The following is a 23842-nucleotide window of genomic DNA, read 5'->3' as shown; positions in this document are numbered from 1 at the left end:
GAATCAATATCACGATTCAAAGGCTGCAAACCGGGCACTACCATCAAACCATTATTCTCGAGCCTCAAAAAGCTCCAGTGCCACTATTCAGAGCTAGAATTGACCTTTCATAGATAAACATCAGCAGCCACTCGTCTGCAATGAGGTGAAGTGGGCAGTCTGTCTAAAGTTGTGTTCTTTTCACTCTGCCATTTTTTGGGTCATTCTTGTGGAGTCACTACAATGTTGTTGATCCAGCCTCTGTTTTCTCCCATCACAGCCATTGAACTCTGTAGCTGTTTTAAAATCACCAATGGCCTCATGGTGACATCACTGAGCAGTTTCATTCCTGTCCCGCAGCTCAGTTCAGAAGGACAACTATCTTTGACTGGGTGGTTTAATACATAATCCACAGCATAATTATTAACTTGACCATGCTTGGACTTTTTCCGCTTCCTACAAGTAAGACATTATATTCTGAAGAGCACCACCTTAATTGGTAACCCTGATGTGTCTGTCATTGAAAAAATGCTTTTTTTCCCTCAAAGGAAAATGTCTGTAAGTCTGTTTTATGATACTTTAAGGTCCTTTTCTTCTGTCAACACACAGAGGGTGAAACAAGTGTGGGAGAAAGAATTGTCTGTTACTATTGACGAAGAGACGTGGGAGGACATTTGGAGATATGCAAAAACAATATCTATATGTAACCGTACTAGAGCAATCCAATTAAGAATAATACACAGATTGCATACATCTCCAAATCGCAGACATGCTTTTAGCCCCACTTCCTCTTCCCCTCAGTGTCTTAAATGCAAAACTGATACAGGCACCCTAACACATTGTTTATGGTCATGTACCAAAATACAAAGATACTGGTCTGGTGTTCTGCAAGAAATTGAAAAGATCCTAGGGGTTGATCTAGAACTAGACCCAGTTTCTTTATTGTTAGGTCTCCCTAGTAGGCTTTACAACATCCTTACCTTTGCAGCGAGGAAAAACATCCTTTTACAGTGGATTAGTGATAAGGTTCCTTCTATTAAAGATTGGCATAAGATACTATTTGAATGGGTGCCTCTGGAATATCTGACATGTACATTGCATTCTAAAACAGACCAGTTCTACAAAGTATGGGAACCTTATCTAAATTACCTAGAACCTGATGTATCAGCTATTATGCTGCAAGGATTCACTTAGAATGGCGGGGATCTATGTATTTCAGAACTACACTGTACGTTCCATGTGTGGAACCTAACCTCTTGGTTTAAACTGATCTTTTTTGTTTAATTTCTGTTTGAAAGTTATTTTAAAATGTATGTATTGAGAGAGGCAATGATGGGGATGGGGTGAGAGAAGCACCGAGCGGGAAGAGAAATGATGTACGTATGTATGGGTGTGTGTGTGTGCGTGCGCGTATGTATGTGTATATATGTGTAAGTGGGTGCTGTTTTTCTTTTTGTTATGTGTGCCTTGTCTCTGTATTTGTGAAATTTCAATAAAAATACTGTTACAAAAAAAAAACTTGACCATGCTTAAAGATATATTCAATGTCTAGATTTGTTATTGTTACCCATCTACCAACCACTGCCCTTCTTTATGCAGCTTTAGAGATGTTCTATGGGGGACAGAGGAAGGGTTATTCATTAAAAAATGTCAATCCCTACTACTTCACACAGAGGGATTTGTTAAGCCAAATGTTACTCCTGAACTAAACCATGGGGCTGAATACTTATGTGACTATTTTTGTTAAGAATTCTATTTTTATTTTATTTTTAATTTCCACTTTGACAGAGTATTTTGTGTAGATTGACAAGAAATGACATTTACACTTGCTTCCTCATCTGTCCACTGCTAGATCAAATAATGAACTAAACTAAGTGTATTCACCTGGAACAGTTCCCTTTAGAATTTAAAAAATTAATTTAAATAAATTCTAAAATGGGAAAAATCCTCTCTGAAAATAAATGAACTGAATTGACTCCAACCGTTACTGGTGTTACTGTTCTGCTTTATCTAGATTTGCTGGAGGAGGCAGAGCCTTCATTCAAAGCTGTACGCTACAGTGCCTTCAAAGTATTCATACCCCTTGACTTATTCCACATTTTATTGTTACAGCCTGAATTCAAAATGTATTAAATGTTTGTTTTTTCTCACCCATCTACACACAATACCCCATAATGACAGTGAAAACTTTTTTTTGCAAATTTATTGATAATGAAATACAGAAAGATCTAATTTACATAAGTATTCACACCCGTGAGTCAATACATGTTAGAATTACATTTGGCAGCAATTACAGCTGTGTCTTTCTGTGTAAGCTTTGCACACCTGGATTGTCCCATTTTTTTAATATATTAAAAAAAATGTATTCTTCAATCTCTGTCAAGTTGGCTGTTGCTATAGACAACCATTTAAGTCTTTCCATAGATTTTCAAGCAGATTTAAATCAAAACTGTAACGAGGCCACTCAGGAACATTGAATGTCGTCTTGGTAAGCAACTAAAGTGTATATTTGGCCTAGTGTTTTAGGCTATTGTCCTGCTGAAAGGTGAGTTCTTCTCCCAGTGTCTGTTGGAATGTAGACTGAACCAGGATTTCCTCTAGGATCTTGCCTGTGCTTAGCTCCTTTCCATTTATTTTTATCCTGAAAAATTCCCTTGTCCTTGCCATTGACACGCATACCCATAACATGCAGCCACCACCATGCTTGAAAATATGAAAGATTGGTAATACATGAGTATTCAATATTCCCAGGTAAGAAGTTTTAGGTTGTAGTTATTATAGGAATTATAGGACTATTTCTCTCTAAACCATTTGTATTTCATATACCTTGGCCTAGTGGATGTTCTTCTAGGCACTTTAGTATTGCCAGTGTAACAGTATAGCTTCCGTCACTCAACTTGCCCCTACCTGGGCTCGAACAAGGAACACATCGACAACAGCCACCCTCGAAGCAGCGTTACCCATGCAGAGCAAGGGGAACAACCACTCCAAGTCTCAGAGCGAGTGATGTTTGAAACGTTATTAGCGCGCACCCCACTAACTAGCTAGCCATTTCACATCGGTTACACCATCCTAATCTCGGGAGTTGATGGGCTTGAAGTCATAAACTGCACAATGCTTGAAGCACAGCAAAGAGCTGCTGGCAAAATGCACGAAAGTGCTGTTTGAATGAATGCTTACGAGCCTGCTGCTGCCTACCACCGCTGTCAGACTGCTCTATCAAATCATAGACTTAGTTATAACATAATAACACACAGAAATACGAGCCTTCGGTCATTAATATGGTCGAATCCGGAAACTATCGTCTCGAAAACAAGCCGTTTATTCTTTCAGTGAAATACGGAACCGTTCCGTATTTTATCTAACTGGTGGCATCCATAAGTCTAAATATTCCTGTTACATTGCACAACCTTCAATGTCATGTCATAATTACGTAAAATTCTGGCAAATTAGGGGGCCCAAACTGTTGCATATACCCTGACTCTGCGTGCAATGAACGAAAGAGAAGTGACAGAGTTAGCTACACATTGGAGCAAGGACAGTACTTTTTCGGGAATACGCACCGCATCCATTATATGCAATGCAGGACACGCTAGATAAACTAGTAATATCATCAACCATATGTAGTTTAACTAGTGATTATGATTGATTGTTTTATAAGGGAAGTTTAATGCTAGCTAGCAACTTACCTTGGCTTACTGCATTCGCGTAACAGGCAGGCTCCTCGGAGTGCAATGAGAGGCAGGTGGTTAGAGCGTTGGACTAGTTAACTGTAAGGTTGCAAGATTGATTCCCGAGCTGACAAGGTAAAAATCTGTTGTTCTGCCCCTGAACAAGGCAGTTAACCCACCGTTTCTAGGCCGTCATTGAAAATAAGAATGTGTTCTTAACTGACTTGCCTAGTTAAATAAAGGTGTAAAAAAAAAACATTTGGCCAAATTCCAATTGTTATGAAAACTTGAAATCGGCCCTAATTAATCTGCCATTACGATTTAATCGGTCGACCTCTATACTGGGCCATACACACTACCCTCTTTAGCGTTTAGCAGTTGGATGCCAAGCAGTTGCCATACCAGGCGGTGATGCAACCAGTTAGGATGCTCTTGATGGTGCAGCTTTAGAACTTTTTGAGGATCTGAGGACCCATGCCAAATCTTTTGAGCCTCCTCCTGAGGGAGAAGTTGTTGTCCTGACACCACACTACCAGGTCTCTGACCTCCCGTCTCATCATTGTTGGTGATCAGGCCTTCCACTGTTGTGTCATCAGCAAACTTAATGATGGTGTTGGAGTCGTGCTTGGCCACGCAGTCGTGGGTGAACAGGAAGTACAAGAGGGGACTGAGCACGCACCCCTGAGGGGCCCCCGTGTTGATGTGTTGTTGCCCACCCTTAAGCCGCCCCATGGTGGTGTCAGAAGTCCAGGATCCAGTTGCAGAGGGTCTGTGTTTAGTCCCAGGGTCTTTAGCTTAGTGATGAGTTTTGAGGGCACTATGGTGTTGAACGCTGAGCTGTAGTCGTTGAACAGCATTCTCATGTCGGTGTTCTTTTTGGAATTGTTTTGATTAATTCATGCTACCCATATATTTCCAAACTTGAATTATTATAATCTTTTAAACCGTTTTGTTATGCTGAACCTATTGGAACTGTTTGCCAAAGCCATCAATGTGTTCCTTGCATGTTTTGGGCCTTGAAATCTGGTGTGTTTATTAAGAAGGAACTCTCAAAGGAATGCGAGCTACGGAAATGCTTCAACCATTGCATTCCGATCGTTGCTCCAGAGTTCATGTTTAGTTAATTTGAATGCTTTTAGTTCATGTCAGCTGCACTGGCCATGTCATCACTAGTAGCCTGTAATGGCTATTAAATGCCCTAATGTACGTTAAGGGAACGTTAGCATTGGTCCACAAAACACAGGAAAATCAAGTGAATACCACACCACCCAACATTTTTAGTCATTTAGCAGATGCTCTTATCCAGAATGACTTGCCCACAACTCTGGTGTTGCAAGTGCAAACTGAGCCACCCAATATGACCTATGTACAAGCCCTTGGCCTTGACCCTTACAATTGGAATAAATGTGCGTAGACTTGATGACAGACGGTTGAGAAAATGATGGTGGGAAAAAAGTTTTCAACAGGAAGTCCAGGTCAACTACTGCATGAGCATTACATAGCACTTAGTGTCATCAAACTAAATCTGGACTCATGACTTACATGTATTAATGGTAAAGTGTATTATAATTATTAATAAATGGATTACAAATAAATTCTACACAGTAGCTTATGAATGTGACCTAGCTTTTATTTTATAGGAAGGTTTAGTTTTTTTTTTACTTTCTTTCCCATGTGTGATTATGACTTGCCATGTGGTTACAGTTGCTGATGCAAGCTTTTCTTTTGCGGACATCTCCCCGAAATAACTTGGTTGTTCATCACTGGAATCCTTTGTCATGGTTTTCATTTTTTTACTTTCCACACAACCCTCCCAAACCACAAAGTATTCAAAATCCAGCTTTGTCTGATTCCCACCAGTTTGCTCTTAGCGCTCACTTCCTTTTCATGCTTTGGATTCGAGTCCTTTACAATTTCAGCTGACATCAGACAGATTGTTTAACCTTGGTTGGGTAACTAAAATAAAGGACAGATGACCAACCATATTATTTTGGGTAGAGAGACTGCTCTCACAAGGAGACCCTATATCTCTGTTGCATAAGATTTGTGATGTATGTAGGCCTACATGATTGCAGTGCTTAATGTACACATAGACATGCTTACTGTACACATCTCTGAATTCAGCGTGACAACTTGTGAGTTTAACAGAATCTGACTTGTTACTGGGAATACATGGGTCAGATGAAAGAACATGCAAATTGGGCTTGGTTTTCTTAATAGAGTGAAACTAAGGTAATGTTCTGGACTTGGCTCTGTCTGGCTCTCCTTTTGAGCCAAGATGTCAGGCACTCTGCCTAATTCAATTTCTGTCAAGCTAGTTTTCGTCCACTTCCCCTGCTGCACTTACAGCAACTTTGTATCCAGATGCCAGTAAGCAGAGCAACGAGAGATGATGGTGTGCCATTATTCAATACTCCGTTTCCGTCAGCTGTATCCGTCTACCACAAGGTGCTATGCTTAGGTTGACAAATGTCTTATGGATTTTGAAGGCATTCAATACTCCCTGTGAGTAGATCAGTTTCCTCTCTACTACCCTTGGGGATGTGCCAGTCCGATATAGAAGGATTTTCTGAAGGTTTACCCTGGTGAAGTGTTTTTATTGCATTATCTAGGGATAAAGTATTCTTATATGAAGAGGCGTGATATACATTCAACCATGTTCAGTATCCCTTTCATTTTCGATGGCACCTCGAGGTCTAGGTGTTTGAGCACAAACCTCTTCTCTTTAGGCTTCTATGGAGGCATCTATATGACTGCTTTTTGCCTGTATAAGGTGCTTGTGGAGCTGGGATTCATTTCAATTCCGTATCCTCTCATGAAGTTAAAATCATCCTGCTGCTGAGACTTTTTTGCTTTCAAACTGAAATTAAAGAACAAAGGTGAGTAGAATTACATTTACAATCCCGCCCTTTTCACAAGCCACAGCGAGCAGGTAATGTTGTTTAATTCTCAGAAATTTGCTTAGACTTACATATAAATATATAGGTCAACAAACATGGCAGCACTTTAGGTAACAGTGAAATACAGGCTAGTTATTACTCACTACTTTGTGATGAATAAATTCCACGTGTAGTTTGATCTGTTGAAAATAATTAAAGAATTGTACTCATAATTAAAGAATTTTACTCATTTATTGCAGTCATTTGCCAAGTAACGATTTGGCAAGTGATTGTTTTAAATATTGTATTGCATGAACAGCTCCCTACAGTTATTTGAAGTCACATTGGTTGCTTGATTACAGTGTATCTATATGAGGGTCTCGAAATGGGTTTTACACATGAAGAAGGATGGTACTTGTATAATAAGTATTTTGCACATTCAATGCACCTAGATTGTGTGTGTGAGGGGGACGAGGTCAAATCTTGACATCGTTGGTCTTCAGGTTTGAAAGTCGAAGCTCTAGACAGAGGCCCGAGTTCCCGACTTGGAATTCCGAGTTGGATGACCGTTTAAAAAAATGTTTTTCCCAGTCTGAGCTCTTTTCAGTTAGTTGTCTTGAATGCACGGAAGTCTGAGATTTCCGAGTTCCCAGTTTTGAACGTGGTGTGTGTCAATGTCCAATGCCCTGTTAAAGGGAGAAGACTCCAAACAGGTTATAACACCATTTGGTTCTTATGCATCACTTTGATGGGACTTGTTGATGCATGTGTCCCTTCCTGCATCACCACCAGTCATTTCTGTCAGACCTGAAAGGCCTTTTGTTATCACATGGGCATCCTTTTGTGGATGTCAGAATAGCTTCTGCAGTCAGTAAAGGTGCTCTGTAGACCACCCAGGTTGCACTAACAGGCAATGGCAACAGTCAGCGCTTCAGAGGAACAAGTAGAACAGTTGAATCATCATAGGATGGCAATGCTAAAGTGCCTATAAGAATATCCAATAGTCAAAGGTTTATGAAATTCAAATGGTATAGAGAGAAATAGTCGCTGCGTCATAATAACTACAACCTAAAACTTCTTAACTGGGAATATTGAAGAACTGGGAATATTAAACTACCAGATTTCATATGTTCTGAGCAAGGAACTTAAATGTTAGCTTTTTTTACATGGCACATTGCACTTTTACTTTCTTCAACACTGTATTATTGCATTATTTAAACCAAATTGAACATGCTTCATTAATTATTTGAGACTAAATATATTTGATTATGTGTAAGTTAAAATGGTTCATTGTTAATTTCAGTGTTATTGTCATTATTGTTATTATTATTGTCGATACCTGCTTTTTTTTGCCCTCCAATAAATCGGTATCGGAGTTGAAAAATCTATTCCTAATATTGAGCCCCCCCCCCCCCCTCCGAAAGCATTCCACAGGGATGCTGACCTCTGCTTCCCACAGTTGTGTCAAGTTGGCTGGCTGGATGTCCTTTGGGTGGTGGACCATTCTTGATACACTCTGGAAACTGAGTGTGAAAAACCCAGTGTCAAGAACCCTGCAGTTCTTGACACAAGCTTGTGTGCCTGGCACCAACTACCATTCCCTGTTCAAAGGCACTTAAATCTTTTGTCTTGCCCATTCACCCTCTGATTGTGTATGTGTGCCATTCATTGTCTCCAGGCTTATCCTTCTTTAACCTGTCTCCTCCCCTTCATCTACACTGATTGAAATGGATTTAACAAGTGACATGAATAAGGTGGTCATAGCTTTCACCTGGTCAGTTTGTCATGGAAAGAGCAGGTGTTCTTAATGTTTTGTATACTCGGTGTATATTAGATTCCGGACTCTGCCATTGCTCGTTATGATATTTATTTCTTTGTACTTTTTGGATTATGTGTGTATTGCTAGGTATTATTACTGCACTATTGGAGCTAGAAACAAGAATTTCGCTGCATCTGCAAATCTGTACACTTTGATTTGATCTCCTTTTGAGCTGTGTGTGTGTGTGGCCGACCTTGTGAGATCTGGCATGAGAGCACATTCTCATGGCACTGATGGAAAGGTGCCAGAAGGCATCGGCTTTCACTACAGGCCAGATGGCATGGGGGCCCTGCCAAAGTCCAAAATAATGCCCAGAATGCATGTGCTATCCTCAGACAGACCATAGCTGCAAAATATATACCCTGGGTGCAACCTATCCTATCCTGGGCTGTGCTAAGGGCTTTGTGCTCTCTCGAACCCGGTCGGTCAATATGATGAAAGCCTGTACCAGGAAGTTGTCATTTTCTCACATCAACAGCTTGATTCTGTGGAACTGGTTGTTCAAAACATCTGCCTATGCTCACACAGTCACACTTCCTCTTGCTCTAAGGCAGACTGTCTGTGTCTCAATCACTTAAAATAATATGCTATAGGACCCTACATTAACCACCATTTCCCCCACTCTCTCCCCCAGACTTGATCCACTGCACCAATGAGATGAACGTGAACATCCCCCAGCTGGCAGACACCTTGTTTGAAAGGACTGCCAGCACCAGCTGGGTGGTGGTCTTCAAGTCTCTCACCGCCACACACCACCTCATGGTCTACGGCAACGAGGTGAGCAAAACCTGTCTGCAACTCCACGGAGTAGGGTGAAGCTGCTTCTTGACGCTGACCTTGGGCCAGTTTTGCATTTTCCCCACTCATGTTGAAGGTTAGTTTTGGGAGAGGAAGCTGATTCCTCTAGATCTGTACATGGGGAAACTTCACCCTGGAGCTCTGCAACTCCACACTCCCAGCTGAGCTACATATTATATAATGAATCTGACTCCCAGGTGATCAGAGAGGCATGCCATCCAAGACACGGACTCCGAACTCCAAATCAACCTCCATTCCTCCCTTCATACTGTAATGGTACCAATGGCAGCCCAATTCTGATTTGTTGGCACTTGTAGTCCCAGTGGTGGGGTAAACAACCTGTGGTTACCTCGGTTTTCCCATTGGCTCACAGCAAAAACTTGACCTTTTTCAAACATGGTTTTCTTGTTGTGTGCTTGTTTTTGTAAATTACAGAATTGCATGTAAGAAAAGTACATGTCTACAAATGTATTTTTAACATTGCCAGCTCCCGAACCTTCCCACTACTTAGAAAAACATTGTATTGATATGATAGCTTCTTCCTTTGAACAACAGTGAATGAAAAAATAGCCTGTGTCCACATAATTATTTTTTTTTTTAAATCAGACCTGAGCTTAACTAGAAATTATTTTTCAAAGAGATATAGATGTCTACATTGTCTGAGGAGATGGTAGACCTCTTTGAAGTCACTATGTCCCCTGCCGTGGAGATCACCCTCTCTCTAGGTACTGAAGTGCCAGACACAGCCAGGTAGCGTCTTGCCATCATGGCAATGTGAGGGTATTTACACTCGTTGCATTTCCACCATGCCAGTGGATCACCATTCACTGGAATGCTGCTTGTTGCCTTGTAGGATGCCACCTCCTCTTTGATGGTGTTGGCAAACGTCTTGCCTGTTCTTGCTCGCAAAGGTCTCCCCGAAAAGCTCCTTCTTGGCCAAATTATTTTGTGGAGGAGATGCCTCTGAGTCTGCTCCTGTCGTCTCTGTGGCTTGACCCTGCAGAAAAAATTACTTGATCTATTAAACTAACTAATTATTTATTTTCATATTTCATAGAACTATAATTGTTGCAATAACATTTAATAAAATCCATTCTTATTCTAAATCAAAAATATATTCTAATAGCAATAGCATAGACTAAGATTAGACTGCACTATATTTATTATTTAAGTAATTCATTTTTTTTTACCTCTTCAGTGGCCACAGTCTCAGTGGTGACATCACTGTATGTCCTCCGGTGTAGGGCAGGGTCTAGGTGAGACAGGGACTTGAACCTTGGATCAAGTGCAGGTGCTCTATGAGGGTAGTCCTGTTCATTAGGGGGGTATCTGGGGTTCAGGTCCTCTCTAATGGCAGCCTTGACATCTCTAGTGATGGTGCTGTCTTCCTCACTTGGGGCCCTGGATTGTAGAATCCTTGTTTTCAGAGGTAGGATCATGGACACAGACGGTGCAGATTCTGTGCTCAATAAGGTTGTAACCGTTTTGAGGGGTTTGAGCACCTGGAGAATCTCCTCTGCCAGTTTCACGTCATCATCAGATAAGGTGACTGATGTCTTTATATTTTTTCAGGGTCTTGTCTGTCAGTGCAGAGTATACAGCTGCTTGCCGTTCAAGATGGCGCTCCAACATGTCATAAGTGGAGATCCACCTTGTTGTAACATCGTGTATGAGCTTGTGGGTCGGTAGCTGTAACATTTCTTGCTTGATCTTAAGCACATGAGCGTCTGTTGTGCTTCGGTGGAAAAAGGAAACCACCTTCCTGATCCTCCCAAGGAGGCAGGCTGGTTCACTGAGATTTGGTATTTTTTTATTAGGCTCCCCATTAGCTGTTGTAAAAGCAGCAGCTACTCTTCCTGGGGTCCACATGAAACATAATACAGAACATCATTAGACAAGAACAGACCAACATACATTCCCCTTTGGGATGCTAAATTGATCACATGTGCAAAGCTAGCTATCTGTGGCCCCAGTCCAGCTTCTATCACTGCATTTACTTAGTTTTTGGCATTATCTGTGGTGATTGGGATATTGCTTTTGGGCCTCTCTAGCTTCCACTCTGCTACTGCTCCTAGCAGTACCTGCATCCGATTTGTGCCTGTGTGACTCTCATAGGGACGTGTCTGTAGCACTGGACTTCGCATCCCCCACTCCTCTGTGGTGTAGTGAGCAGTCACAGTCACGTAGCTTTCTGTTACCCTGGAGGTCCACTCCTCTGTGGTGTAGTGAGCAGTCACAGTCACGTAGCTTTCTGTTACCCTGGAGATCCACTCCTCTGTGGTGTAGTCACAGTCACGTAGCTTTCTGTTACCCTGGAGGTCCACTCCTCTGTGGTGTAGTGAGCAGTCAGTCACGTAGCTTTCTGTTACCCTAGAGGTCCACTCCTCTGTGGTGTAGTGAACAGTCACAGTCACATAGCTTTCCGTTGCCCTGGAGGTCCACCCGTCTGGGCAACAGAGGATTCCTTGGATAAATTGTAGACAATTTTGATATTTTCCTGTTCATAAATATCTGACACGATCTTCATACTGAAGTGGGTGGCTCAAGCACTTTCACCATATTTTTAAACCCTTGTTTTCCACAACAGAGTATGGCCTCATGTCTGCAGCGATAAACATCCCAATAGATTTGGTGATGGCTTTAGTCCAGTCTGATTCTGCAGCAAAGGGCTGCTTAAATGTCGCGGTGAGAAGTTGTCTCTTGTCTGAGATGGCTCCTGTCACTGACACACCAAGGTGATGATGCTTTAAATGTGTGGCCATGCTCAATGATCATACAGCTTTCTTGTGGCACAATACCTACACACCGTAATGGTGTTGTCCACCACCTTTCTTCCTCCATCATATTTGACAGGGAAGCCAAAATGCTCCCAAACATGGGACTTAAATGAAGCTGGAGGCTTTTCCAGTTCTTCAGCTCCTCCCACTAGCCATGGCTGTCACTGCCTTTTTGTCAACGTGAGCATCCAGGATTGATTTGTTGGGATTTCACATGCCCTGTTCACGTGAACAGTACACACAGCTGCTTTAAAAAAAATCAAATCAACCTTCAGGCTTCAGAATAAAACACAGCACACATCTGTCTTGTCTATCTTTTCACTAAGATTTAGGGAATTATTACTTTAAAAAGTAACCATCGCCAGTAAAACTGTATTTCACACTATAATGGTTAAACTTTGCAATTGAAGAATATCAAATATAAGATACATTTTGAGTTGTTTAACACTCTTGGTTACTACATGATTCTATATGTTTTATTTCATAGTTTTGATGTATTCACTATGATTCTGCAATGTAGAAAATAGTAAAAAAAAATTAAATGCTGGAATTAAATAGTTGTAGACCTCCAAAAGTCTGGTTCATCCTTGGGAGCAATTTCCAAACGTCTGAAGATACCACGTTCATCTGTACAAACAGTAGTACGCAAGTATAAACACCATGGGACCACTCAGCCGCCATAACACTCAAGAAGTAGACGCATTCTGTCTCCTAGAGATGAATGTACTTTGGTGCGAAAAGTGCAAATCAATCCCAGAACAACAGCAAAGGACCTTGTGAAGATGCTGGAGGAAACAGGTACAAAAGTACCTATATCCACAGTAAAACGAGTCCTATATCGACCTGAAAGGCCGCTCAGCAAGAAAGAATCCACTGCTCCAAAACCGCCATAAAGCCAGACTACGGTTTTCAACTGCACATGGGGACAAAGATCGTACTTTTTGGAGAAATGTCCTCTGGTCTGATGAAACAAAAATAGAACTGTATGGTCATAATGACCATTGTTATGTTTGGAGGGAAAAGGGGGATTCTTGCAAGCCGAAGAACACCATCCCAACCATGAAGCACGGGGGTGGCAGCATCATGTTGTGGGGGTGCTTTGCTGCAGGAGGGACTGGTGCACTTCACAAAATAGAAGGCATCAAGAGGAAGGGAAAATTATGTAGATATATTGAAACAACATATCAAGACATCAGTCAGGAAGTAAAAGCTTGGTCGCAAATTGGTCTTCTAAATGGACAATGACCCCAAGCATACTTCCAAAGTTGTGGCAAAATGGCTTAAGGACAACAAAGTCAAGGTATTGGAGTGGCCATCACAAAGCCCTGACCTCAATCCCATAGAAAATTTGTGGGCAGAACTGAAAAAGCGTGTGCCGAGCAAGGAGGCCTACAAACCCTACTCCGTTACACCAGCTCTGTCAGGAGGAATGGGCCAAAATTCACCCAACTTATTGTGGGAAGCTTGTGGAAGGCTACTCAAAACGTTTGACCCAAGTTAAACCATTTTAAGGCAATGCTACCAAATACTAATTGAGTGTATGTAAATTTCTGACCCACTGGGAATGTGATGAAAGAAATAAAAGCTGGAATAAATCACACACTCCTATTATTATGACATTTTACATTCTTAAAATAAAGTGGTGATCCTAACTGACCTAAGACAGGGAATTTTACTAGGATTAAAGGTCAGGAATTGTGAAAAACTGAGTTTAAATGTATTTGGCTAAGGTGTATGTAAATCTTCCAACTTCAACTGTATGTAACATTGCTATGCATTTTCAATTGCTGTTGGTGAATGCAATTATTGGCAATCTAGGAGTTCCTTTTGTATTGCAGAGAGTTTTTACACATGTTTCTGTGTTGCAGAGATTTATACAGTACCTGGCTTCAAGGAATACACTTTTTAACCTCAGTAACTTTTTGGACAAAAGTGGCCTACAAGGTGAGTGAAGTCAGCTCTGCAGCACTCTGCATCACAGGTTTAGTATCACCTTCACTGGAGCATTTGAGCTCATACAGTATCCTAAGGTCTATTCTCTCAGGTCAATCAACAGGGCTGCGTTCAGCAGGGAACAATGTCATTGAACATTCAGATAGGAATGCTTCTTCTAGAAAATACATTTGAAATAGAATAAGGAATCACGTCAGCTCTATTCTAGAACTGCAACGTTCCGTAACTTTTGCCTACTACACGTGTATGTAATATTGAGACTAGCAAGACTGAGAGGAGAAATGTTCTTTTAGACGGTCCTGCCCTTTTCCCCTCCACTCTATTCCCAATGGAATGGTTAAGGTGTCATGGCAGACTCTCCGCTCACATCAAGCACAGCAGAATTGATTTACTCAATGTAAATATGTCCCATGGGGTGGCAGGTAGCCTAGTGGTTAGAGCGTAAAAATCTGCTCTTCTGCCCCTGAACAAGGCATTTAACCCACTGTTCCCCGGTAGGCCGACATTGTAAATAAGAGTTTGTTCTTAACTGACTTGCCTAGTTAAATAAAGTTTAAATAAAAATAAATGTTAACAAGATGCCTGGCAGCCCAGACCAGTGGGAGTATAATGGAAGAGTAAGCGTCCCTAATCATAATAACCCACATTCCTTTTGTCAGATTGTGTTACTGATAAATTATGGTAATAGGGAGCTGTCAGTTTGTTTAAGGATGATGACTTGGTTGGGGAGTATAGCACTCATGACAGAAATCTACAAGATGGTGAGCTGTCAAGGACAGCCTATTGGGCTGTCTTTGACAGTAGAAGAAAATACGGGACAGACCATATAAAAAAAAAAAGCAGTTTTACTTTCCTTTTTGCTACAATGGATGACAATGCCCCCATCCACAGGGCACGAGTGGTCACTGAATGGTTTGATGAGCATAAAAACGATAAACTATATGCCATGACCGTCTCAGTCACCGGATCTCAACCCAATTGAACATTGATGGGAGATTCTGGAGTGGCGCCTGAGACGGCGTTTTCCACCAACAAAACACCAAATGATGGAATTTCTCGTGAAGAATGGTATTGCATCCCTCCGGTAGAGTTCGACACTTATAGAACCTGTACCAAGGTGCATTGAAGCTGTTCTGGCGGCTCGTGGTGGCCCAATGTCCTATTAAGACACTTTGTTAGTATTTATTTTATTTTATCAGTTACCCGTATATCCACCAATAAATTCTGAAGTCGTCTTCATTTCCAAAATAAATGGAAAGAATTTGCCTCTGTATCGCTTCGTTCCCCAAATAAACAGTTAAGAGTATAGGCTAGTTGTTTGAAAAGGTTATTATGTGGCAGTTCGACAGTGAGATGTGTATCACCATCAAGATGCAGCTGATGCTAAAACATTTATTCCCCTATTGTCTTTTTCAGGCTATGACATGTCGACGTTCATAAGGAGGTATAGTCGCTACCTGAACGAGAAGGCTGTATCGTATCGACAGGTCGCTTTTGACTTCACCAAAGTAAAACGAGGGTAAGGACTTTAATTCTCTGTTCAAATGTTTTCTTATAGCATCCGGCCCAGATCTACCTAGTCTATATATTGTATATACAATGTACAGTCGACTCCTGGGAAGTGTGTTTTGGATATATTTTTGTGTATATTGCTTACTCCTGCATGAAGTGCATATGGTGTAGGGGTTGATTTGGGATTGGGCATCTGAGTAAGTGAAGTGTCGTTCACTAAGCCTAATTCAAATTCATTATTTTAGGTTGCATGCTTCATGACATTGATGACAGTCCAACATCAATAGTATTGGGCTCCTAATGATTGGAATATTTTCTTTCCCCAAGGGCGGATGGCGTTATGAGAACCATGAACACAGAGAAGTTACTGAAGACCCTACCCATTATCCAAAACCAGATGGATGCACTACTTGATTTCAATGTAAGTTCCTTGTAACTTGTTGTACTGCTATGGCCTGAATAAACGCTCCAGCTCTCGAATATAACAGTAACTGCCGGTGAATGAGTAGCTCTGTCGTGTGGTTAGGAGTTACCGCTGAGTCAGACCAATGAGAATGTTTGATGGGTCGTCTGTCAATTCAATTGGTCTGCTTTGGATCCCCCCCCTCTGTCTCCAGGTCAATGCAAATGAGCTCACCAACGGAGTGATAAACGCGGCCTTCATGCTTCTGTTCAAAGATGCCATTCGACTGTTTGCGGCCTACAACGAAGGCATTATTAACCTGTTGGGTAAGTACTTCTGCCTTCTGGCTCTCAAGAGGCTCTGGCCTGCCAGTCATTATTGCCATATCATCGTAACCATGGAGCAGCGCTGATGCAGAGACACCTTTGCACCCTGTCGTTCTGGGTTGATACTGTATCTCTGGCCTCAAATTATTTTACACAACTCACTATCAGCCTGCCCCATGTTATCAGGTTGACTTAACGAGGGCCAATAAACAACAGTGTTCTACTACTGCTCTGCTTTGTTTTAGTGAACTGGGTTTGCAAGATCACAAGGTCTGTGGGTTGGTTGAATTGCCTTTTGAAATTCCGACAATGTCTGAAACACTTTGGGGAAGAAATCTAGTTTCCAATTAATTCTAAATTAGTTTCCTGAAGGGACTGTGTTAAAATGAAATTGCGCCCCAATGCTGGTGGGGAGACTGGTCTTGCACACAGTCTATTCGACTACTCTGCATATCTGTGTGCACATGTAGTTCAGTGCACATGTAGTTCAGTGCACAAGTTGTAAATTAAAATTATGTCAATAACGTTGGAAATAGAAATTCCAGAACACTAACATTCTATTTCTCCAAAAAGTTGGACATTAGACTGGAGTTAGAGAATTGCACTTGGTTCCTAGACTATGATAAATTGCTGGTCATTACATACAGGTCAAGGCTGTATTCTCTGCTATGAGGATGGATGCCTCTCTCACTCAGTTGAGAGCCTTGTTCCTTTTTGGGGGACTGAGCAGGCCTGGGGGGGGGGGGGGGGCAAATTGGATATGTGCAAACATCAGTGGAACGTTTACCAGCTAGTGAGACATGTTTAGGATTCATGCACCCCTCTGGAGAGTTTGTATACTTCCTGCAGACATCTACATTTTAAGGGATGATTTTCTGATTGGAGAAAAGTGTAATATGAATATTCAACACCTCCCCCATTAATTTGCAAAGGCAGTTTGATTAATTTGATACAGTTTGATAGTTTATCCTTATTTGATGACATTTAAGTTCCAGTGCTTCATTGTCATGTTACTCTTTTCACTTCACAGAGAAGTACTTTGACATGAAGAAAACTCAATGCAAAGAGGGCCTTGACATCTACAAGAAGTTCCTCACTAGAATGACAAGAATCTCTGAATTCCTTAAAGTAGCGGCGGTAAGATCCAACCTTGCTAACTTCTGTGTGATCAGATGTTTTTACCCCTATATTCACTTTTACCTCTATGTTATCTTGACCCTCCTCCCCCCTTCCTTGCAGCAAGTAGGGATAGATCGAGGGGACATCCCAGACCTCTCCCAGGTAAGACCTGATGCTATCTATCGCTTTCGTATCTCTGTGGCCCGAAAGTGCAGCGGGTCTGAGATGGAGTCCTGCTGAACCCCTCAGCTTGACTTTATTTCAACGCTCCTCAGTGTGCTGGCTGCCGGCCTCTCTCACCACCCTGCCACCTCTTGCAGTTTCAGACCTTCCAAATGGTTACCTCTGCACAGCCCTAGCTATCATACATTGCTTTCTTGGGCGCACACTGCATGTGGCCCCTTACTAAAGGAAATGCCAGACTCAGGCCCTGCCCAAATACTTTCAAAATGCTTCTTTCCTTCAAGTAATCAAATCACAGATCTGATTTGGTTGGATTGATGGAAGCAGTAGGTTGATAACCTTGCCCTCATCTTTCCAATCACTTCTAGATCTGTGATCGAGGAAGGAAGGGTGCACTTTATTTGCATTCAAACAGGGACTCCCTCTCACCTGACCTTGTACGGCATACAGTACATAAAGGTGTTAACATTGTCAAGGCATATACAGAGTAGGCTAGACCCGAGATGAAAGGAATAAAAGGAAAAATATACTTCCACTTTGTATACATTGAAAATGGCAAATTATAAACACTGTATGCTATTATACTGTTCCATGTCACCTTTCAAGAAGGGCCACATGTTGTATGGGGTTAGCTACATCTCTCGCTTGCGTATCCAGTTTTAAAATAAAATGGTATTATGTTTTTACTTTTCTTATCACCATGTTCAGATGGTGCTTTAGCAAGACAAACGGTATTTTGCAAGGGCATTCATTTTGTGATTTGTATTTCATTAGGACTGTTTTGGATTTTAAATAATGCCTTTCGATAGTACCTTTCTCCCAAATCTTTATCATCGCTGATCTTTATCATCGCTGATAATTGCCACCTTTGTATTCTGTATTTTTCCTTAACATTCCATCTTCAGATTACAGTTTGTGTAAGTATCTGTATCCCACTCTTTTTAAGTGTTTTGCAAGGGTAGTTTGTTTTCTTTGTGTGCATTGTGAAATAACTAGGCATGCTTACTGTTTGTGTTCCGTCTGCTATTCCACCTTTGTGATTGCATTTTTCCCCCCAACCTTTGAACTCACTATTTATTTCCATTTTAATAGGCCCCCAGTAGCCTCTTGGATGCCTTAGAGCAGCATTTGGCTTCTTTAGAAGGGAAGAAGGTGAAAGATTCCACAGCAGCCAGCAGGTACTGTTATTTTCCCTTCCATTTACTCACTGCCTATTCAATACAGTCCAGTCAGACAAAGCCTGTTTTGCTCAGGTACCAAATTTAGCAAGTGGGTGTGAGCTGGAGCTGAAGTGTTTGTTGGTGGGCAGCAATCTCAAAAATATGTTTTTGTACTGCAGTCCGAAGTATTATTTTCTGTGTGTTTTGCCAGTTGTTTCTGAGAAAATATTGACGAATGCCACAGTTGCAGTGTTTATACCCTCAATTTATGAAAGTCCTATATTGTTAATAAAGACCTACTTGTCTGTGGCTAATGCCAGGCGCATTTGATTTAGTTTCCTTTTTGTGTCTTTCAATGTACTATAATAGTATGCACGTACCATCAGTGCTCATTCAGGTTCTCTGTTTAGTGGGAAAGGTGTGTTATAAACTATCCCTGTCAAGCAGAATCCTTTCTATTTTATTCCAACCTCCTATTACTATTGTAGCCTGTATCTATCAAAGTGCAGTTGTAAAAATATGTGCCACTTTCTTTCTCTGAGCTTGTAGAACACAGCATTTTTGACAATGATCAGTAAACAGTTTTACCATAGCCCCCACTAACTGACCACTGTCTCTCTCTTCCTATGTCTCTGTCTATCCAGGGCTAGCACTCTCTCCAACGCTGTCTCTTCTCTAGCCAACACGGGCATATCTTTCACCAAAGTGGACGAGAGGGAAAAGCAGGCAGCACTGGAGGAAGAGCAGGCTCGCCTAAAAGCGCTGAAGGTACATTTTCCTTCCATTGTGCTCCTCTCTCTATCTCTGATTGTCTGATCTCTCTCGCTCTCCCTCTTCAACTATCCTCTCGGCTTATTGCCCTACTGGGTTTAATCTGTGCTGACTGGTCAGCAGCATCTGTAGAACATTCAGTGATAATGAACAAAAATTAAACGATTTTGTGCCTTTGGGGGGGAAAGGCAATGTCGAGGGAGTTTCTTTATTTTGTTTTGGAGTGGATAAGCTGCCGTTAAGTTGGTCTAACATTTTATTGAGCAGTATTCACACCACAGCGATCAAGTCTTCAATGAGGTTTTTGTTCTCGTTTTAATCTAAATTAATGCTATGGTATCCAACCAAGCATCAAGCCTAAAGTCATCCAAAGAAGGGATCTTTTTTTAGCTAATAAGTTGCTCTCCTGAGGTCATCAGGCCACGGAGTCCCCACCACCTTGGTTAAAAATTAAGTCAAAATACATGCTCTCAGAAAATGTTATCTGGCCAGTGTACTGTAGGTAGGCCCGGGTGCTTGTTTTTGTTGACTTTTGACCGTTCCACCTAGGAGCAGCGTCTGAAGGAACTCCAGAACGGTCATTCTTCCTATGCCACCACGGCTGCCTCCCCTGTGTCCACTGACGGGCGGACCATCAACACAGCACCGGCCATCGACCTTTTCTCCACACCCAGCTCCACAAACTGGTTAGAGCACCCATTCTCTCCGAGGCCTTACCCTTATCACTCCCCCACTGACTTTGCCAAAATGCTAGGTTACATGTATAGTGCCCAGGCACGGTTCATAGCTCCTTGTTGAGTTTAGGGTTGTGCCCTTTATAGTGCACTACCTTGGACCAGAGCCCTATGAACCTTGGTGAAAAGTAGTGCACTAAATGGGGAATAGGGTGCCATTTGAGATGCAAACTATGTTTACATTTGCTTACCCATCCAGTTGTTTCAGATATTTGAGGGAGTATTAATAATAGCGTTGGGGTTGTTGAAGCCAGACGAGACCGTCAATGCCATGTATCCATAGAGCCAAAGACTCCATTGCTATTAATCAGCCTACCCATCTATTCTTACCCACTCTTCCCTATGCCTTTGCCCACCTGATGAATTTGATGCTGGTGGAACTATTCTGTAGTGCCCTAGCTGCACACATGTCAGTGTACTAAAGATGATCAATGGACACCGACCGTATCGATCACATCGCAGACATTATGCTGAAATTGTTCATTGCGATAAATAGCATAAAATAGAGAAATGTGAAGTTTGAAATGAAATAAGTTTGCTAATATGGGTGATTGTTAATGGGACAATTGATGGCTACAACCATAGTAGTAGTTTACAGGATAATAATAAAACAACAACTGGTGCACATTAATGTTATAGACTTTTTATTTATCATTATCGCATCAATTCACGACATTTATCGGGTATGATTTTCTGTCCATATCACCCAGCTGTAAGGGATTTCTTCCATTGACGGAGAGGCGGACCAAAGCGCAGCGTGGTTATTTTGATTCATGTTTTAATAATTCACTTAACATGAACAAACTTACAAAAACAAGAAATGTGAAAACCCCAAACAGTCCTATCTGGTACAGAGACAGGAACAATCACCCACAAACACACAGTCAAACCCAGGCTCCCTAAGTATGATTCTCAATCAGAGACAACTAATGACACCTGCCTCTGATTGAGAACCATACTAGGCCGAAACATAGAAATACCCAAAATATAGAACAAACAAACATAGACTGCCCACCCAACTCACGCCCTGACCATACTAAATAAAGACAAAACAAAAGAAATAAAGGTCAGAACGTGACACCAGCTCTACAATGTCCTTCTAAAAATAATATTGTACATAAATGTGAGCATTACAAAATAAGAAGAATAATGAATAAATCGTAGTGCTAATTTAAAGGTGGATGGCAAGGGTGCATTCCCCCGTTTGAAGGCATGAAGCTCAGGGGTAGCTGTTTACCTCCATGGCTGTACAGAGGGTATTGATTGCATGTGACTTTCAGAGACTCCACTGTTTCTCCCTCTTGGCTGCTTAATCAAGCCTGCCAAGTTTGCCTTCAGTGTGCATGAAGTGCTTTTGACTTATTTATTTTTTTGTAGGTAAAGGGTGGGAGTAAGGAGTAGGTAGAATGTTCCCCCCTTACCCTTTGCTAGGTGAAACTTCTACCTGGAGCGTTATGAAAACATTTTGAGTAGGCTATGGGAGAGTTGGGTTTTGCTTTTGGGAGACTTTAACTTCCCTTCCTCCTCCCCCCTCAAGCACTTCCAAGGCGGCGAGTGACCTTCTGGACTTGCAGCCTGCATTTCAGCAGCAGGCACTGCTACTCTCCACTGGCCTACCAACAGCCAACACATGGGGAGGTGAGAGCTCCCGTCACACCGCCGGTTGCCTGTTTTACACGCCTGATTCTCTCACACACACTCTTTTTCATTCAGATTCCTCTGGGTAAACTGGGATGGGCACAGGTCATAGTGGATACAACCCGTAGCATTCTCAAACAGCTTATTAACTCGATAAGCTTGCTGGTGGTGGATATACAGTACCTAGTGTATTTGACCTAACTCCTGAAAGCTATCGGTGAAATTGGATGTTAAGACCACTGATAAAATCAGGTAAAGTTGATCAACAATCAAATCACAGTTAGGTATTCATTAGGATCCCCATTAGCTGCTATACTTCCTGTGATTCAAAAAGGAATATAACAAAACAACAGCCTACATCATAAATAAAACAATACTTAATGTAAGACATAATTCCTATATAAAAAAAACATCAACATAAAATGTACAGTATTAAAATATTAGTGTGTGGGTATACGTGTCTCTTCACAGTCTGCGTTGTTCCGTGAGGTGTTTTATATGTTTTTTAAATATGATTTTACTGCGGGGCATGTTTGGCTGTGTTAGTTTTAACAGACCGTTTGGTGCTTTCAACATGTCAATACCTCTCACAAAGACTAGCAGTGATGCTATCAATCTCTCTACTTTGAGCCAGGAGAGATTGACATGCATGTTATTGATATTAGCTCTCTGTTTTCATTTAAGGACCAGTCGTACTGCTTTGTTCTGGGCCAACTGTAATTTGCCTATGTCCTTATTTGTGGCACTTGACCATGTGACTGGGCAGTAGTCCAGGTGTGATAAACTAGAGCCTGTAGGACTTGCTTTGTTAATTGTCATGTCAAGAAAGCAGAGCAATGCTTTATTATGGACAGACCTCTCCCCATATTAGCTACCGTCGCATCAATGTGTTTTGACCATGACTGTTTACATTCCTGGTTTACACCAATCAGTTTAGTCTTCTCAACTTGCTCAATTTCCACATTATTCATGGCGAGATTTAGTTTAGGTTTTGGGTTTAGTGAATGATTTGTCCCAAATACAATAGTTTTTTTTATATATTTAGGATGCCATTCTAAAACTGACTGCAGCTCTTAAAGTGTTGCAGTTATTACTTTCTGTGGTAGCTGACCTGACGTGTAATGTTGAGTCATCAGTGTACATAGACACACTGGCTTTACTCAAGGCTAATGGTAGGTCATTAGTAAAAATTGAAAAAAGTAAGGGGCCAAGATCTTGAGGTACGCCTTACTCTACCTGGTGTACGTTAGAGGATTCCATTAAAGAACAGCCTGTGTTTTGTTGGATAGGTAACACTCAATCCATGATATGTCAGAGGATGTAAAGCCATAACACAGGGTTTTTTCAGCAGCAGACTATGATCAATAATGTCATAAGCTTGCCTGATGACTCAACTGAATTATTCCACTAAATCATTTGCTTTTAGGGCTCCCGAGTGGCACAGCAGTCTAAGCCACTGCATCTCAGTGTGTGAAGCGTCACTACAGACCCTGGTTTAATTCCAGGCTGTATCATAACCGGCTGTAATTGGGAGTCCCATAGGGCAGTGCACAATTGGCCCAGCTTCGTTAGGGTTTGGCTGGGGTATGCCTTCATTGTAAATAAGAATTTGTTCTTAACTAACTTCCTAGTTACATTCTTTTAAAAAGACATACCTCAGTCTGAGACTGCCATCTTTGAAGTTGGTTGTGGTGATGTCAAAATGAGGGGTGTTGTATAAGACAAAGTAATCAGCGATTGGATCATCTCTAACCAATCAGCGTATCAAAGCCAATGACAAATTTTCAAAACGTTGTATTACCCACGTGTGTGCTGTCTGACTCAATCCATCGGTTTCTAGGACCAATCAGATGGTCTAGAACGTATTTCCATTCTAGAAATCGTATGGGAGGTACTCAGATCGAGACTCATTTCGGAGAAGAAACTAACATCAGTGGGTCTGGTGTAGTGTTTGTCTGGCAAGTCAAAAGCTGCACTGAAGTCTAATGAAACAGCTCCTGAAATCTTATTATCAGTTTAGTAGTTTGCCAGTTTGTCAGCAACTCTAAAATAACGATCTGTATCATGACTGTAACCTTATTTATTCATATCATTAAAGTTAGTAACTGACCTTTTCTGAT

The 23842-nt window shown here is 41.5% G+C and overlaps 1 protein-coding gene across 10 annotated transcripts in view; it reads left to right on the top strand.

Annotated features, from left to right (window-relative positions):
• Positions 1-23842, top strand: part of LOC135550939 (phosphatidylinositol-binding clathrin assembly protein-like) — a 55728-nt gene that overhangs the window by 8454 nt on the left and 23432 nt on the right. For 8 of the 10 annotated variants that reach the window (XM_064982213.1, XM_064982220.1, XM_064982218.1 and 5 more), the window contains exons 2-12: positions 8983-9125; positions 13792-13867; positions 15293-15395; positions 15716-15809; positions 16006-16117; positions 17148-17254; positions 17357-17398; positions 18512-18597; positions 19224-19347; positions 19900-20036; positions 21622-21722. In XM_064982213.1, the coding sequence (XP_064838285.1) occupies positions 8983-9125; positions 13792-13867; positions 15293-15395; positions 15716-15809; positions 16006-16117; positions 17148-17254; positions 17357-17398; positions 18512-18597; positions 19224-19347; positions 19900-20036; positions 21622-21722 (1125 nt within the window). The remainder of the gene's footprint in view (positions 1-8982; positions 9126-13791; positions 13868-15292; positions 15396-15715; positions 15810-16005; positions 16118-17147; positions 17255-17356; positions 17399-18511; positions 18598-19223; positions 19348-19899; positions 20037-21621; positions 21723-23842) is intronic. The other 2 variants (XM_064982214.1, XM_064982219.1) reach the window with 1 other exon arrangement.

The sequence above is a fragment of the Oncorhynchus masou genome, chromosome 12 (assembly GCF_036934945.1).
Source record: "Oncorhynchus masou masou isolate Uvic2021 chromosome 12, UVic_Omas_1.1, whole genome shotgun sequence".
Lineage (NCBI taxonomy): Eukaryota > Metazoa > Chordata > Actinopteri > Salmoniformes > Salmonidae > Oncorhynchus > Oncorhynchus masou.
This window is presented reverse-complemented; position numbering and strand designations above follow the sequence as displayed.